Raw genomic sequence first — 16087 nt, 5'->3', positions numbered from 1 at the left:
TGGCAGCCGGGTTTATCCTCTGTCCAATTTTTGTTTCCCTTGAGGTCAATGGAAAGGAAATTTGGGCGGAGTGTAAAACCGACTGCTGACTTGCTATCTCCTGCTTGGCGCTACCTCCCCCAAACACCTCAGCGTTAGAGTCTGCTCCTCGCACATCTCCGGAAGTAAGCTCAGAGACCGTCACAAACCCTTCCACGCCACGCAAAACAACCCAGCTTCCAAAATCTCCAGTTCAACGCATCCTCGTGCCTGAAGGGGCAGAAATGGCAAACTTCAGATCCGAAAGCTCAATGTGCTTGGGCCCAATTCCTGTGCGTCGTTCCCACGCGGGGCCGAAGCCTTTTATTTTAAGGCCGCAAATTATCTGCCGCGTTTCCCACATTACAACAGTGACCACTCTCCAAAAGTACTTTGTTGGCTGTAAAGCGCTTTGGGACGTCTGGTGGTCGTGAAAGGTGCTATAGAAATGCAAGTCTTTCTTTCTTACTTCCATGAACCGCAAGCGGTCTGCAGGTTTGTCAGAGAGCGGACTCGTTACAATTTAAAAAAAAGTTGGGTGGTTGAGAAAGCTGGGAAGCCGCAACATTTCTCAGATCCTCCGTCTGTCGCAGTGAACGTTATTTTTACAAATTTGGGACCTGACAGTTATGCGCAGAATGTTTCTACGCAGCTTCCGGTTCGTTGGCAGCAGTCAATCCATTATTTTAAATGGGTGCACGCTGTGCAGAAATAGTGCACGTGGGAACGCAGCACCCACACTTGAGCTTCCAGAAGGTGAAGTTTGCCAATTAGAATTTTGACTACAAACTGTCAAATAAGAAAAATAAAATTGTTTATTAAAAGGCAGGTTGGCTGGAACGCCATAAAATATATTCATCATACTCGTACGTCTACGTAGAATCTTTATGTGCTAAAACTCTTGCTGATTGTAAAATGCTTTCATCCGCCTACAAGCAGGATATTAAGGGTAGGGTAGATCAAGAGAAACAATTCCCGCTGGTTGGGGAGTCTCAGACCAGGGGGCACAGTCTAAAAATTAGAGCCAGACCTTTCAGGAGTGAAATTCGGAAACACTTCTACACACAAAGTGTGGTAGAGGTTTGGAACTCTCTTCCGCAAACAGCAATTGATCAGTTGTTAATTTTAAATCGGAGATCGATAGCTTTTTATTAACCAGAGGTATTGAGGGATATGGGCCAAAGGCGGGTATATGGAGCTAGGTCGCAGATTAGCCACGATCTCATTGAATGACGGAACAGACTCGAGGGGCTGAATGGCCTCCTCCTGTTCCTATGTTCCTAAGTGTCGGCCAGTTCCTCTGCTGAAACCAAAATGCAGCGGTCTAGAAATTCAATGGCACTGCTCCCGTTTTACAGGCATACAAATAGGCACCTAAGGATCCAATATGCGCGCGCTCATTCCGTGATGGAAGTGTGCTTCCCGCCATGTTGGGTCGGGTCGCTCAGTAGGTATCCAGAGTGCGATCCTTAAGTCGGCATTAGGCTCCTGGCACAGTCAAGTCGGGAGGCCCATTTCAGGCCCTTTTGCCAAATTGGGCTACAGACGGGTGCCGCGTGCGCCCTGCGTGCATTACTTACCTCATCCCAAAGCCAGGGGGAGCTGGAAAGCTCCTCCCGGCTCCACGGTAAAACCGACGGACTGCAGTGGCTCAAGGCGGCGGCTCACTGCCACCACCGCCTTCTCGAGAGCAGCCAGGGGACGTGGTTTCACCGGCGATGCCCACATCCCATGAGTGAATGAATAAAAGCTCTTTGAGGGAAAAAAAGTTTCGGTAGCGAGGCGCAGTTTGGTGCCTGTGTTCCGGGGATATTTCGCCTCCCGTCAGCTGGGCTGGGCGCTGACGAGGAGGCTGGGCACTTGTGCGTAGAGTTGCGCAAATCCGATGGGATGTCAACCCTTGGCCATCATCTCACCCAAGCAAGCAACTGATTTCATAAAGGATTGGCAAAGGAGGCCTTATGAGCAGGACAGCACTGGCCCCCTGCTCTGGAACTGCGTGTTGTACTGAGAAAGTTTGTCCCGGCAAAGAGAAATACTTTAAGAGAGAAAGTATTCCCCACCAAAAACAAAACCAAAAGTGCGCGGTGATGGCACCATTCAGTTAGAAAGGCTCAGATGGAATCCCGCGATATCCTCCAGCTCCAACCTGACCAAGAATCCTTCATAAGAATATAAGAAATGGGAGCTGGAGTCAGCCATTTGGCCCCTCGAGCCTGCTCCGTCATTCAATGAGATCATGGCTGACCATGGACTCAGCTCCGCTTCCCCGCCCGCTCCCATAACCCTCGATTCTCTTACCATCCCTTCACACGTTGGTTCTCGGTGCATTGTGTGTCCAGTGCAGATTGTGCTGAAAGAGCTGGGCGCTGCATGAAATCGGAGGCCCACAATGGAGGCCGGGGAACAGCTTGGGCAGGCCCAGTCTTTGCGGTAGAGGACACTAACAATATTCCGATAGTGGATAGTTTAGGGGCTATAGGGGGGAACTTAACACAATAACAATCACTAAGGAGGTGGTACTCAGTAAGATAATGGGACTAAAGGCAGATAAATCCCCTGGACCTGATGGCTTGCATCCTCGGGTCTTAAGAGAAGTAGCGGCAGGGATTGTGGATGCATTGGTTGTAATTTACCAAAATTCCCTGGATTTTAGGGGAGGACCCAGCAGATTGGAAAACTACAAATGTAACCCCCCCTATTTAAAAAAGGAGGCAGTCAAAAAGCAGGAAACTATAGACCAGTTAGCCTAACATCTGTGGTTGGGAAAATGTTGGAGACCATTATTAAAGAAGCAGTAGCAGGACATTTGGAAAAGCAAAATTCGGTCAGGCAGAGTCAGCATGGATTTATGAAGGGGAAGTCATGTTTGACAAATTTGCTGGAGTTCATTGAGGATGTAACGAACAGGGTGGATAAAGGGGAACCAGTGGATGTGGTGTATTTGGACTTCCAGAAGGCATTTGACAAGGTGCCACATAAAAGGTTACTGCACAAGATAAAAGTTCACGGGGTTGGAGGTAATATATTAGCATAGATAGAGGATTGGCAAACTAACAGAGAACAGAGAGTCGGGATAAATGGTTCATTCTCTGGTTGGCAATCAGTAACTAGTGGAGTGCCGCAGGGATCAGTGCTGGGACCCCAACTATTTACAATCTATATTAACGACTTGGAAGAAGGGTCTGAGTGTAACGTAGCTAAGTTTGCTGACGATACAAAGATGGGAGGAAAAGCAATGTGTGAGGAGAAATCAAAAAATCTGCAAAAGGACATAGACAGGCTAAGTGAGTGAGCAAAAATTTGGCAAATGGAGCATAATGTTGGAAAGTGTGAGTTATGGCAGATGGAGTATAATGTTGGAAAGTGTGAGGTCATGTACTTTAGCAGAAAAAATCAAAGAGCAAGTTATTATTTAAAAGGAGAAAGATTGCAAAGTGCCGCAGTACAGCGGGACCTGGGGGTACTTGTGCATGAAACACAAAAGGAATATGCAGGTACAGCAAGTGATCAGGAAGGCCAATGGTATCTTGGCCTTTATTGTAAAGTGGATGCAGAATAAAAGCAGGGAAGTCTTGCTACAGCTATATAAGCTTTTGGTGAGGCCACACCTGGAATACTGCGTGCAGTTTTGGTTTCCATATTTACAAAAGGATATACTTGCTTTGGAGGCAGTTCAGAGAAGGTTCACTAGGTTGATTCTGGGGTTGGGAGGGGTTAACTTATAAGGAAAGGTTGAGTAGGTTGGGCCTCTACTCACTGGAATTCAGAAGAATGAGAGGTGAACTTATCGAAACGTATAAGATTATGAGGGGGCTTGACAAGGTGGATGCAGAGAGGATGTTTCCACTGATGGGGGAGACTAGAACTAGAGGGCACGATCTTAGAACAAGGGGTCGCCCATTTAAAACAGAGATGAGTTGTAAATCTGTGGAATTTGCTGCCTCAGAGAGCTGTGGAAGCTGGGACATTGAATAAATTTAAGACTGAAATAGACAGATTCTTAAATGATAAGGGAGTAAAGGGTTATGGGGAACGGGAAGGGAAGTGGAGCTGAGTCCATGATCAGATCAGCCATGATCTTATTGAATGGCGGAGCAGGCTCGAGGGGCCATATGGCCTATTCCTGTTCCTATTTCTTATGTTCTTATGAACAATAAAGGACAGCTGGGTATTCCTCTCATTACCAGGGTTCGTTATCTACAGTGCATAATTAGGCCTCGATAAGAAAGCATGACTTATCCGCAGTCTCACAATTTGCCTTTTGCAGTCGATCAGAAACCTACACTTTCCCGCGCACTGCATTAACTCAAAGTTCTCCTGGGAGAGTTCTGGGCCACTTCAGTATTCAGACTTCCAATAAATGAACTTCAATCATTTCATCTGACCCAGGGTTATAGACAGCACCATCATATTGACCATCACTAAGTTAGCCAAACACTAAGTCAAGCATCATATTGGCCATCACTAAGTTAGCCAAACACTAAGTTAACCATCATATTGGCCGTCACTAAGTTACTCAAACACTAAGTTAACTAGAATCTTACAGGACAGAAACAGGCCATTCGGCCCATTGTGCCTGTGCCGGTTCTTTGAAAGAGCGATCCAATTAGTCCCACTCCCCCCTGATTTTTCTCCATATCCCTGCAATTCTTTCCCTTTCAAGTATTTATCCAATTCCCTTTTGAAAGTTACTATTGAAACCATTGACTACACTCATCAAAAGGCACAGTAGAATTTGCCTGCAACAATGCACAGTTGTGCAACTTATGATGCCTGCTGCTACAGTGCCAGCTCTGGTTCAAATTAACATCTCACTGAGGTCTCCTCATCTTACCCGAGGTCCACAAGCATTCTATCGTTACAATGCCGCACCAGCATTGATATACAAGGTTAACTGAAGCCCAATGCTCAGTCTGTGGGATGGGCATACATTGTAACTAAGGCGGCGATTATAAAGCCTACAGGTTGGTATTATGCCCTTATGTAGCAAGGAGGGGCCCACCTCACTGCGCGGGGTTAAGCGGTCTGGATGGACGACACCTTCCAAAATGACGTTATAGCAGGTCGATTTCCCTGAACCGACAGACAGTGATGGTCGTCATGGTAGCAGGTCGCTAACCCACGTCCCTTCACCAGAACACCACTGCGCCAAAAAAACAAAATGGCGGCCAAGCAGCCATCAAATGTTCCGGGAACCGAGGTGGCAACGGAACCTGAGCTGCCTCCGGTCCTTCCACCGATATCTGTAGCTGGCACCTCAGCAGATGTTTTTTTTTGGCACATTGGAATTGTCAACGAGATGGCCAATTAAAACCCAACCCGAGCTGGCTAAAATCCAAGACTTCTTCCCCCACACAATGCTTCCGGCTGGCTTGGGAAGGGATCGCAGCATCTGATGGTGTCTGGGAGTTGCATCGAGATCTCGCAAGGACCCAGTCCTGATCAAGGAAAAACACGGTTTTCTTAAAAGGGACACCCTTTGCGACATACTGTGTAGCCCTCGTCAGCAGAAGTAGCTGAGAAGCTTCATCTGAACAAAGAGCTATCACCAAGAACGGTAGCACAGCGGTTATGTCACTGGACTAGTAATCCAGGGGCTTGGACCAATGATCCAGATACCCGAGTTCAAATCCCACCACGGCATCTGAGGAATTAAAATTCAGTTAATTGAATAAATTAACCTAGTTTCAGTCGTGGTGACTATGAACCTACCAGATTGTAATAAATGTCCATCAGGGAAGGAAATCTGCAGTCCTTAACTGGTCTGGGCCTCCATGTGACTCCAGACCCACAGCAATGTGGTTGGCTCTTTTCTGCCCTTTGACAATGGCCCAGCAAGCCATTCTGGACCAAACCCACTACGAGAAACAGTAAGCAAGACGGCTTCTCACGGGCAATAAAAGCTCGCCTTGCTGACGACGCCCACATCCTGTGATTGAGTTCAAAAAAAGAATCGACAGCTCTCGTTTTCAACACTCAGCAAGTCAGGCGACAGAAATATCCTTGATAACCGGGGTCCCTAGTACAGTTTATGGACAGAAATATTCTATGTTGGAAGAGCTGCTTAAAGCACATTAGCTTTCCTACACTACAGCCGGCCATCTGTAAGGACAAGTGAAGTGGCCACTCTGAAAACTCAGAATACTTTCTAAGATTGCGAGGTGTCGATCAGGGTTGATGCTAATCCGCGGCCAACTTACATAACTTCAATAACTTACTAACCTCTTTACAAGAGCACTTCAGAATATTTAAGTAATATGACATGTGCACATGTAGAAGCAGTTTAAGCACGTAATGCACTTGGCCAGTATATATATTATACACAAACATGCAGTCACATAATGCGGAAACACTTATTTTTTTTCACATTCTTTTGAAATATTGAAACCTTCGTCAATTTTTTTGTTTTCAACTAAACGAGCACCGTGGCAAATTAGAATCGGAGATTCTTGAGTTTGTTTTATTCCCAGTTGCATGGTTTGACGTTGTGAACAGTCTGATTTATAAATGGTTTCTCATTGCTTCTCTCCCATCCTGTTTGTTTTTGTTTTTTTACACACACAGAGCCCTTACTAAAGCTTCTGACGGCTTAGCTCTTTCTTGTCGAGAAGGCCCACACTGGCGAGGCCTTGCGATGTCGCCATGGTTACCGGTCTAGCGGCTGGGCTCAACAGGGCCACGGAGGCCCCTTGCTTTACCTTCTGTCTCTCGGCTGTCGTGGTTGCCACGGGGATGGCCACTTTCGCCGGCCCCAGCACATTTTTCACCACGGCGGCCAAGTGGTCGGCCAAGCCCGGCTTGTCTGTACACGACGGCACTCCCGGCGGGGACCCTTGCCCGGGTCCGCACGACACACAGGCGGGTGGCTTCTTCACCACCAGCTCCAGGGCCCCCTTGGCCTCCGGACGGGCCTCCGGGGCTCCTCTGTAACAGTTAACTGGGCCGTCTTTATCGGCAGGGCCGGGTCTTTTGGCCGGATGAAGGAGTAGATCCTGAGGCAAAATCTCACCGGCGCTGACCTGCTCCTCCTCCTCAGCGTTGCGCAGCCCGTCGATCTTCTCTTTGGTCTCGCAAGACGCACTCGTCTTGGGGCAGGTATCCTTCCCATCGCCGCTTCCAGCGGGCTTTGCCGGTGCCGGATCGACCGTCATTTCAGCCGCTTTCCCTTTTTCCGTCGGCCTGGCCACTCCCGGCTCTGACCTCTGACCCGGCGACTCTGCGGCGCTGCCGTTGTCTGACTTTAGTTTGCCGCCGCCATCCTGGCTGTGCGTGGCGGGCGCCGATGGCTCTGTTTGCACCCCTTGGTGCCGCCTGCTCGGCGGATTGGCGGGAGGCATCTTCTGAGGCTCCTCGGCACGAGGTTTGGCCGCGCAGTCCGCCGGCACTGACCGCTGCGCGCTGATGCTAAGGCTGGTTGCCACGAGCGCGGGGGATGTCTTCGCTTCGGAAGACGTTGGCAAAGAGGCGGGTCGTACGATTGGCGATGATCCACAACACTTGTCCAGGTGTGTCGGTGGGACCGAGGAGGGAGGAAGGGTGCCGTTGTTTCCACACCTGGCACCATAAGGCGCATCCTCCAACCTCTGATCCAAGGCCATGTCCGCTACTCGTGCTGACAGAGGCTCAGAAACCCGGGCCTTTGATGCAACACTCTGTCCGCTGGACTCCTTCAACGATGAAGAAATGGAACAACTTCTTCCTTGGTCTACAGCCAGATTTTTGGCAGCCTCATTGGTCCCGCCAGAGCTCCGGTGAGAGGCAGTGGCGGAACAGGTGGTCCTTGTCCCTTCCTGCTTCACCGTGACCGCTTCCATTGGCTTCTCCTCATGATCGCCTGCCTTGACTTCTAGTTCCTGCACCGGGTCGAGTGCTTCGCCCCTTTCTTGCCTGATCGTAGAAAAGATGTCTCTGTCGATTAGCGGCGACTCCTGCCTGCCCAGCTTCCGTACGGCCATCTGCCTGAAGGACCCCACCTCACTGCCCTCGACCTTTGAACCCAGGACCTCGCCCTCTGACTCCATCAGGCTCTGGAGGCTGATGTCGCTGTGCAGGCCCTCCTTCCGAAACTCCGAATGGGAGACCTCGAGGCTGTGCTTGCGAATGGCCAGCTTCTTGTCAGCCGAGAGCGGGATGGAAAGTTTCTCGGCCGACTGCACCCGCTTGAGCAGCGGTGACCTGGGGGGCTCGGCGCTCTTGGGCCGGGGCCGGACCACGGGGGGTGAGGAGTGCAGCTTGATGTGGAAGGTCTGGGTGGTGTTGGAGCTGCCCACCGTGTGGGCAGGCAAGGGGAAGGGCGGGTGCTGGGGGGACGGGTGAGTGGGCGACGGGGTGTGGGCCAGAGGGGATAGCGGGATATTGCCCGCCGACTTGCACCGCGCCGACCGGTACTGCCGCTGCAGCTTGGGCGACAGGCCGTGGAGACTGCTGGGCCGGATGTGGTGCGGGGTGGCGGGAGAATTGGGCACGCTGGAGCCAGGCGAGCTACTCTGAGATGAGTTTCCCCCTCCTCCTGTGGAGAAAAAAAAGACAAATATATTAGGCTCAAAATGTGGACACAGACATTTTAAAATCGATACAGTTCGCGCAGATTTTTTTATGAATTCGGTCTCGGGATGTGGGCATCGCTGGCAAGGCTAGCATTTATTGCCCATCCCGAACTGCCCTTGAACAACTGAGTGTCTCGCTGGGCCATTTCAGAGGGCAGTTACGAGTCGACCACATTGTTGTGGGTCTGGAGTCACATATAGGCCCAGACCGGGTAAGGGCGGCACATTCCCTTCCCTGACGGACATTAGTGAACCAGATGGGTTTTGACGACAATCCAGTATTTCGTCAACATTACTGACACTAGCTTTTTTAATTCCAGATTTATTTAATGAACTGAATTTAAATTCCCCAGCTGCCATGGTGGGATTTCAACTCAAGTCTCCAGATCATTAGTCCAGGCCTCTGGATTACTGGTCCAGTGACATAACCACTATGCTAACGTTCCCTCTACTGCCACGGCATAGGGGAGCAATTGGCCTCCATTTAACTGTACCCCAATACCTCCGGGGGAGAAAACTGGAGGGGAAAGAGGAAATTCTAGATTCAATATCACTGTCGGAGGTACCAACTTTCGGTTAAACCGAGGACCCGTCTGCTCTCTCAGATGTAAAAGATCCCACGGGTACGATTTTGAAGAAGAGCAGGGGGATTACGAGTAACACAACCGCAACGCCCTTTTAAGGGGAAGTTACACAAGTACACATGGGAGAAAGGAACAGGAGGTTATGCTGATATGGTGAGATGGGTGCTGTGTTCTCTGGAAAGGCTGAGGGGCTACGTTCTCTGTAGGCTGCGCATTGATCCGTGCGGCCTGTCTCAATCAACGCGCGGTCCCTTACGATCTCCGCCCGCGCAATATTGACGCTGTAACAGCATGCGAGCGGCCTGCGTTGGATCTTGCAGATTAACGCGCGAGGTGGTACTCAGTAAGATAATGGGACTAAAGGCAAATAAATCCCCTGGACCTGATGGCTTGCACCCTAGGGCCTTAAGAGAAGTAGCGGCAGGGAATGTGGATGCAGTGGTTGTAATTTACTAACATTCCCTGGATTCTGGGGAGGTCCCAGCAGATTGGAAAACTGCAATTGTAACGCCCCTATTTAAAAAAGGAGGTAGACAAAAAGCAGGAAACTATAGGCCAGTTAGCCTAACATCTGTGTTTGGGAAAATGTTGAAGTCCATTATTAAACATAGAAACATAGAAAATAGGTGCAGGAGCAGGCCATTCGGCCCTTCGAGCCTGCACCGCTATTCAATATGATCATGGCTGATCATGCAACCCCACCCCTGCCTTCTGTCCATACCTCCTGATCCCTTTAGCCGTAAAGCCCACATCTAACTCCCTTTTGAATATGTCTAATGAACTGGACTCAACAACTTTCCGTGGTAGAGAATTCCACAGGTTCACAACTCTCTGGGTGAAAAAGTTTCTCCTCATCTCGATCGTATATGGCTTACCCCTTATCTTTAGACAGTGACCCCTGGTTCTGGGCTTCCCCAACATTGGGACATTCTACCTGCATCTAACCTGTCCAGTCCCGTCAGAATTTTATAAGTTTCTATGCGATCCCCTCTCATTCTTCTAAATTCTAGTGAGTATAAGCCCCTAGCCGATCCAGTCTTTCCTCATATGTCAGTCCTGCCATCCCGGGAATCAGTCTGGTGAACCTTCGCTGTACTCCCTCAATAGCAAGTATGTCCTTCCTCAGATTAGGAGACCAAAACTGCACACAATACTCAAGGTGTGGTCTCACCAAGGACCTGTACAACTGCAGTAAGACCTCCCTGTTCCTATACTCATATCCCCTTGCTATGAAGGCCAGCATGCCATTTGCTTTTTTTACTGCCTGCTGTACCTGCATGCCTACCTTCAATGACTGATGTACCATGACACCCAGGTTTCTTTGCACCTCCCCTTTTACTAATCTGTCACCATTCAGATAATAATCGGCCTTCTGTTTTTGCCACCAAAGTGGATAACCTCACATTTATCCACATTATACTGCATCTGCCATGCATTTGCCCATTCACCTAACCTGTCCAAGTCCCCCGCAGCCTCTTAGCAACCTCCTTGCAGCTCGCATTGCCACCCAGCTTAGTGTCATCTGCAAACTTGGAGATATTACCTTCAATTCCTTTGTCTAAATCATTAATGTATATTGTAAATAGCTGTGGTCCCAGCACTGAACCCTGCGGCACCCCACTAGTCACTGTCTGCCATTCTGAAAAGGACCCGTTTATTCCCACTCTTTGCTTCCTGCTGCCAACCAGTTCTCTATCCACGTCAATACATTACCCCCAATACCATGTGCCTTACTTTTGCACACTAATCTCTTGTGTGGGACCTTGTCAAAAGCCTTAGAAAGTCCAAATACACCACATCCACTGGTTCTCCCTTATCCACTCTACTAGTTACATCCTCAAAAAACTCTAGAAGATTTGTCAAGCATAATTTCCCTTTCACAAATCCATGCTGACTTGTACTGGTCCTGTCACTGCTTTCCAGATGCGCTGCTATTACATCTTTAATAATTGCTTCCAGCATTTTCCCCACCATCGATGTCAGGCTAACCGGTCTATAATTCCCTGTTTTCTCTCTCCCTCCTTTTTAAAAAGTGGGGTTACATTAACTACCCTCCAATCCATAGGAACTGATCCAGAATCCATGGAATGTTGGAAAATGATCACCAATGCATCTATGATTTCTAGGGCCACTTCCTTAAGTACTCTAGGATGCAGACTATCAGGCCCTGGGGATTTATCAGCCTTCAGTCCCTTCAATTACCTTAACACCATTTCCTGACTGATAATGATTTTTCTCAGTTCCCCCTTCTCTCTAGACCCTCGGTCCCCTAGTATTTTCGGGAGATTATTCGTCTCTTCCTTAATGAAGACAGAACCGAAGTATTTGTTCAATTTGTCTGCCATTTCCTTGTTCCGCATTATGAATTCACCTGATTCTGACTGCAAGGGACCTTCTTCACTAATCTTTTTCTCTTCACATATCTATAGAAGCTTTTGCAGTCAGTTTTTATGTTCCCTGCAAGCTTACTCTCATACTCTATTTTCCCCCTCCTAATTAAACTCTCAGTCCTCCTCTGCTGAATTCTAAATTTCTCCCAGTCCACAGGTTTGCTGCTTTTTCTGGCCAATTTGTATGCCTCTTCCATGGACTTAACACTTTCCCTAATTTCCCCTGTTAGCCACGGTTGACCCACCTTCCCTTTTTTATTCTTATGCCACACAGGAATGTACAATTGTTGTAGTTCATCCATGTGATCTTTAAATGTCTGTCATTGCCTATCCACCATCAACTCTTTAAGTATCATTCTCCAGTCTATCCCAGTCTATGATTCACATCTCATACCGTCGAAGTTTCCTTTCTTTAAGTTCAGGCCCCTCGTCTCTGAATTAATTGTATTACTCTCCAGAAGAATTCTACCATATTATGGTCGCTCTTCCCTAAGGGGCCCCGCATGACCAGATTGCTCATTAATCCTCTCTCGTTACACAAGACCCAGTCTAGGATGGCCTGCTCTCTAGTTGGTTCGACATATTGGTCTAGAAAACTATCCCTTATACACTCCAGGAAATCCTCCTCCACAGTATTGCTACCAGTTTGGTTAGTCCAATCAATATGTAGATTAAAGTCACCCATGGTAACTGCTGTACCCTTATAGCACGCGTTCCTAATTTCCTTGTTTGATGCCACCCCCAACCTCCCTACTACTGTTTGGTGGTCTGTACACAACTTCCACTGACATTTTCTGCCCTTTGGTGTTTCGCAGCTCTACCCATATAGATTCCACATCATCCACGCTAATGTCCTTTCTTGCTATTGCATAAGCTCCTCTTTAAACAGTAACGCTACCCCACCTCCTTTTTCTTCCTGTCTGTCCTTCCTGAATATTGAACACCCCTGGAAGTTGAGTTCCCAGCCTTGGTTACTCTGGAGCCATGTCTCCGTAATCCCAATTACACCATACCCGTTAACAGCTATCTGCGTAGTCAATTCATCTACTTTATTACGAATGTTCCTCGCATTGAGACTCAGAGCCTTCAGGCTTGTTTGTCCTTTTTGAATTATGCTGTAATGTGTCCATTTTTGATTTTTGCCCTTGATTTCTGTGCCCTCCACTCTTGCTTTTCTCCTTCCTACCTTTTGTTTCTGCCCCCTTTTTACTTCCCTCTGTCTCCCTGCATAGATTCCCATCCCACTGCCATTTTAGTTTAAACCCTCCCCAACAGCGCTAGCAAACACTCCGCCTAGGACATCGGTTCCGGTCCTGCCCAGGTGCAGACCGTCCGGTTTGTACTGATCCCACCTCCCCCAGAACCAGTTCCAATGTCCCAGGAATTTGAATCCCTCCCCCTTGCACCACTCCTCAAGCCACGTATTCATCTGAGCTATCCTGCAATTCCTACTCTGACTAGCACGTGGCACTGGTAGCAATCCTGAGATTACTACCTTTGAGGTCCTACTTTTTAATTTAACTTCTAGCTCCCTAAATTCAGCTTGTAGGATCTCTTCCCGATTTTACCTATATTGTTGGTACCTATATGTACCACAACAGCTGGCTGTTCTTCCTCCCCCTCCAGAATGCGCTGCAGCCGCTCCGAGACAGCCTTGACCCTTGCACCAGGGAGGCAACATACCATCCCGGAGTCTCGATGGCGGCCGCAAAGACGCCTATCTATTCCTCTTACAATCGAATCCCCTAACACTATTGCTCTCACACTATTTTTCCTGCCCTCCTGTGCAGCAGAGCCACCCCTGGTGCCATGAACTTGTCTGCTGCTGCCTTCCCCTGATGAGTCATCTCCCCCAACAGTACCCAAGATGGTGTATCTGTTTTGGAGGGAGATGACCGCAGAGAACCCCTGCACTACCTTCCTTCCCTTGAAGAAGCAGTAGCAGGACATTTGGAAAAGCAAAATTCGGCCAGGCAGAGTCAGCATGGATTTATGAAGGGGAAGTCATGTTTGACAAATTTGCTGGAGTTCTTTGATGATGTAACGAACAGGGTGGATAAAGGGGAACCAGTGGATGTGGTGTATTTGGACTTCCAGAAGGCATTTGACAAGGTGCCACATAAAAGGTTACTGCACAAGATAAAAGTTCACGGGATTGGAGGTAATATATTAGCATAGATAGAGGATTGGCTAACTAACAGAGAACAGAGAGTCGGGATAAATGATTCATTCTCTGGTTGGCAATCAGTAACTAGTGGGGTGCCGCAGGGATCAGTGCTGGGACCCCAACTATTTACAATCTATATTAATGACTTGGAAGAAGGGTCTGAGTGTAACGTAGCTAAGTTTGCTGATGATACAAAGCTGGGAGGAAAAGCAATGTGTGAGGAGAAATCAAAAAATCTGCAAAAAGACATAGACAGGCTAAGTGAGTGAGCAAAAATTTGGCAGATGGAGTATAATGTTGGAAAGTGTGAGGTCATGCACTTTGGCAGAAAAAAATATCAAAGAGCAAGTTATTATTTAACTGGAGAAAGATTGCAAAGTGCTGCAGTATAGCGGGACCTGTGGGTACTTGTGCATGAAACACAAAAGGATAGTATGCAGGTACAGCAAGTGATCAGGAAGGCCAAAGGTATCTTGGCCTTTATTGCAAAGGGGATGGAGTATAAAAGCAGGGAAGTCTTGCTACAGCTATACAGGGTATTGATGAGGCCAAACCTGGAATACTGTGTGCAGTTTTGGTTTCCATATTTACAAAAGAATATACTTGCTTTAGAGGCAGTTCAGAGAAGGTTCACTAGGTTGATTCCGAGGATGGGGGGGGTTGAGTTATGAGGAAAGGTTAAGTAGGTTCGGCCTCTACTCATTGGAATTCAGAAGAATGAGAGGTGATCTTATCGAAACGAATAAGATTATGAGGGGTTTGACAGGGTGGATGCAGAGAGGATGTTTCCACTGATGGGGGAGATTAGAACTGGTGGGCATGATCTTAGAATAACGGGCCGCCCATTTAAAACTGAGATGAGGAGAAATTTCTTCTCTCAAAGGGTTGTAAATCTGTGGAATTTGCTGCCTCAGAGAGTTGTGGAAGCTGGGACATTGAATAAATTTAAGACAGAAATAGACAGTTTATTAAACGATAAGGGGTTACGCGGAGCGGGCGGGGAAGTGGAGCTGAGTCCATGATCAAATCAGCCATGATGTATTACATGGCGGAGCAGGCTCGAGGGGCTGTATGGCCTTCTCCTGTTAGTATCATTTCTTATTTCTTAGAACATTGCGAAGGGGGTGGCAAATAAAAAAGACTGAACGGGCTGGGACTCTTTTCTCTAGAAAAGAGAAGGTTGAGGGGTGACCCGATTTAATATTATGAAGGGGTTCGATAGGGTAGACGTAGAGAGGATTTTTCCACTTGTGTGGGGAATCCAAAGCTCGGGGCCATCAAATAGGGCATTCAGAGTGGAGAAGTTGTGGCAAATAGCATCGATGCATTTAAGGGGAAGCTAGATAAATGCATGAGGGGGAAAGGAATAGAAGGATATACTGATTGGGTGACATGAAGTAGGGTGGGAGGAGAAGCGTAACTACCGACACGGACCAGTTGGGCCCAATGGCCCATTTCTGGGCTGTAATTCACTGCTCCGTCTAATGGACCTTCCGAAGCACAATTTAGGCTGCAGGAGTTACTGCAGGAGTTACAGAGACAGTGCACTGGAAGGACAGTGGATTTTCAGCCCCCAGCCCCCTCACAGCTGTGCTCTGGACCGACGGTGAACAACCCCACGGGAGATCAGCAAGCGTTTCCTCTCCGATAAATGAGAGATACGCAAAGCAGGGGGGGCTCTCGCCATCTCACTCAGGAACGTGGATTAAAAAACCTCCCAAACTGAAAGCAGAAATATATTGCTTCGTAGATTCTCTTTTCATCTTACAGCATCGGGACCCCTCCCACCCCCTTTCATAGAATCATAGAAATTCACAGCACAGAAGGAGGCCATTCGGCCCATTGTGTCCGCGTCGACCGACTAAGAGCAACCCAGCCTAATCCCACTTTACAGCTCTAGGTCCATAGCCCTGTAGGTTATGGCACTTCAAGTGCATAGCCAAGCACTTTTTAAATGTGGTGAGGGTTTCTGCCTCTACCACCTTTTCAGGCAGTGAGTTCCAGACCCCCACCAACCTCTGGATGAGGAAATTTCTCCTCAAATCCCCTCTAAACCTCCTACCAATTACTTTAAATCTATGCCCCCTGGTTATTGACCCCTCTGCTAAGGGAAATAGGTTCTTCCTATCCACTCTATCTAGGCCCCTCATACACCTTAATAAGGTCTCTCCTCAGCCTCTTCTGTTCCAAAGAAAACAACCCCAGCCTGTCCAATCATTCTTCATAGCTAAAATTCTCCAGTCCAGGCAACATCCTCGTAAATCTCCCGAGTGTAATCACATATTTCCCGTAATGTGGTGACCAGAGCTGCGCGCAGTACTCCAGCTGTGGCCTAACTAGTGTTATTTGCCTCAACTTCTCCAATCTGACCACTTTCTG

General features: G+C 48.2%; 1 protein-coding gene across 1 annotated transcript in view; it reads right to left on the bottom strand.

The window, feature by feature from the left end:
• Positions 1-6540: 6540 nt before the first annotated feature.
• LOC139237822 (microtubule-associated serine/threonine-protein kinase 1-like) overlaps positions 6541-16087 on the bottom strand; it is a 119278-nt gene continuing 109731 nt past the window's right edge. The window contains exon 27 of the mRNA XM_070867049.1: positions 6541-8530. Within this exon, the coding sequence (XP_070723150.1) occupies positions 6594-8530 (1937 nt within the window). The 3' untranslated portion in view covers positions 6541-6593. The remainder of the gene's footprint in view (positions 8531-16087) is intronic.

The sequence above is a fragment of the Pristiophorus japonicus genome, chromosome 24, assembly GCF_044704955.1.
Source record: "Pristiophorus japonicus isolate sPriJap1 chromosome 24, sPriJap1.hap1, whole genome shotgun sequence".
NCBI lineage: Eukaryota > Metazoa > Chordata > Chondrichthyes > Pristiophoridae > Pristiophorus > Pristiophorus japonicus.
Note: the sequence above shows the minus strand (reverse complement) of the source record. Positions and strands in the feature narration are given on the sequence as shown.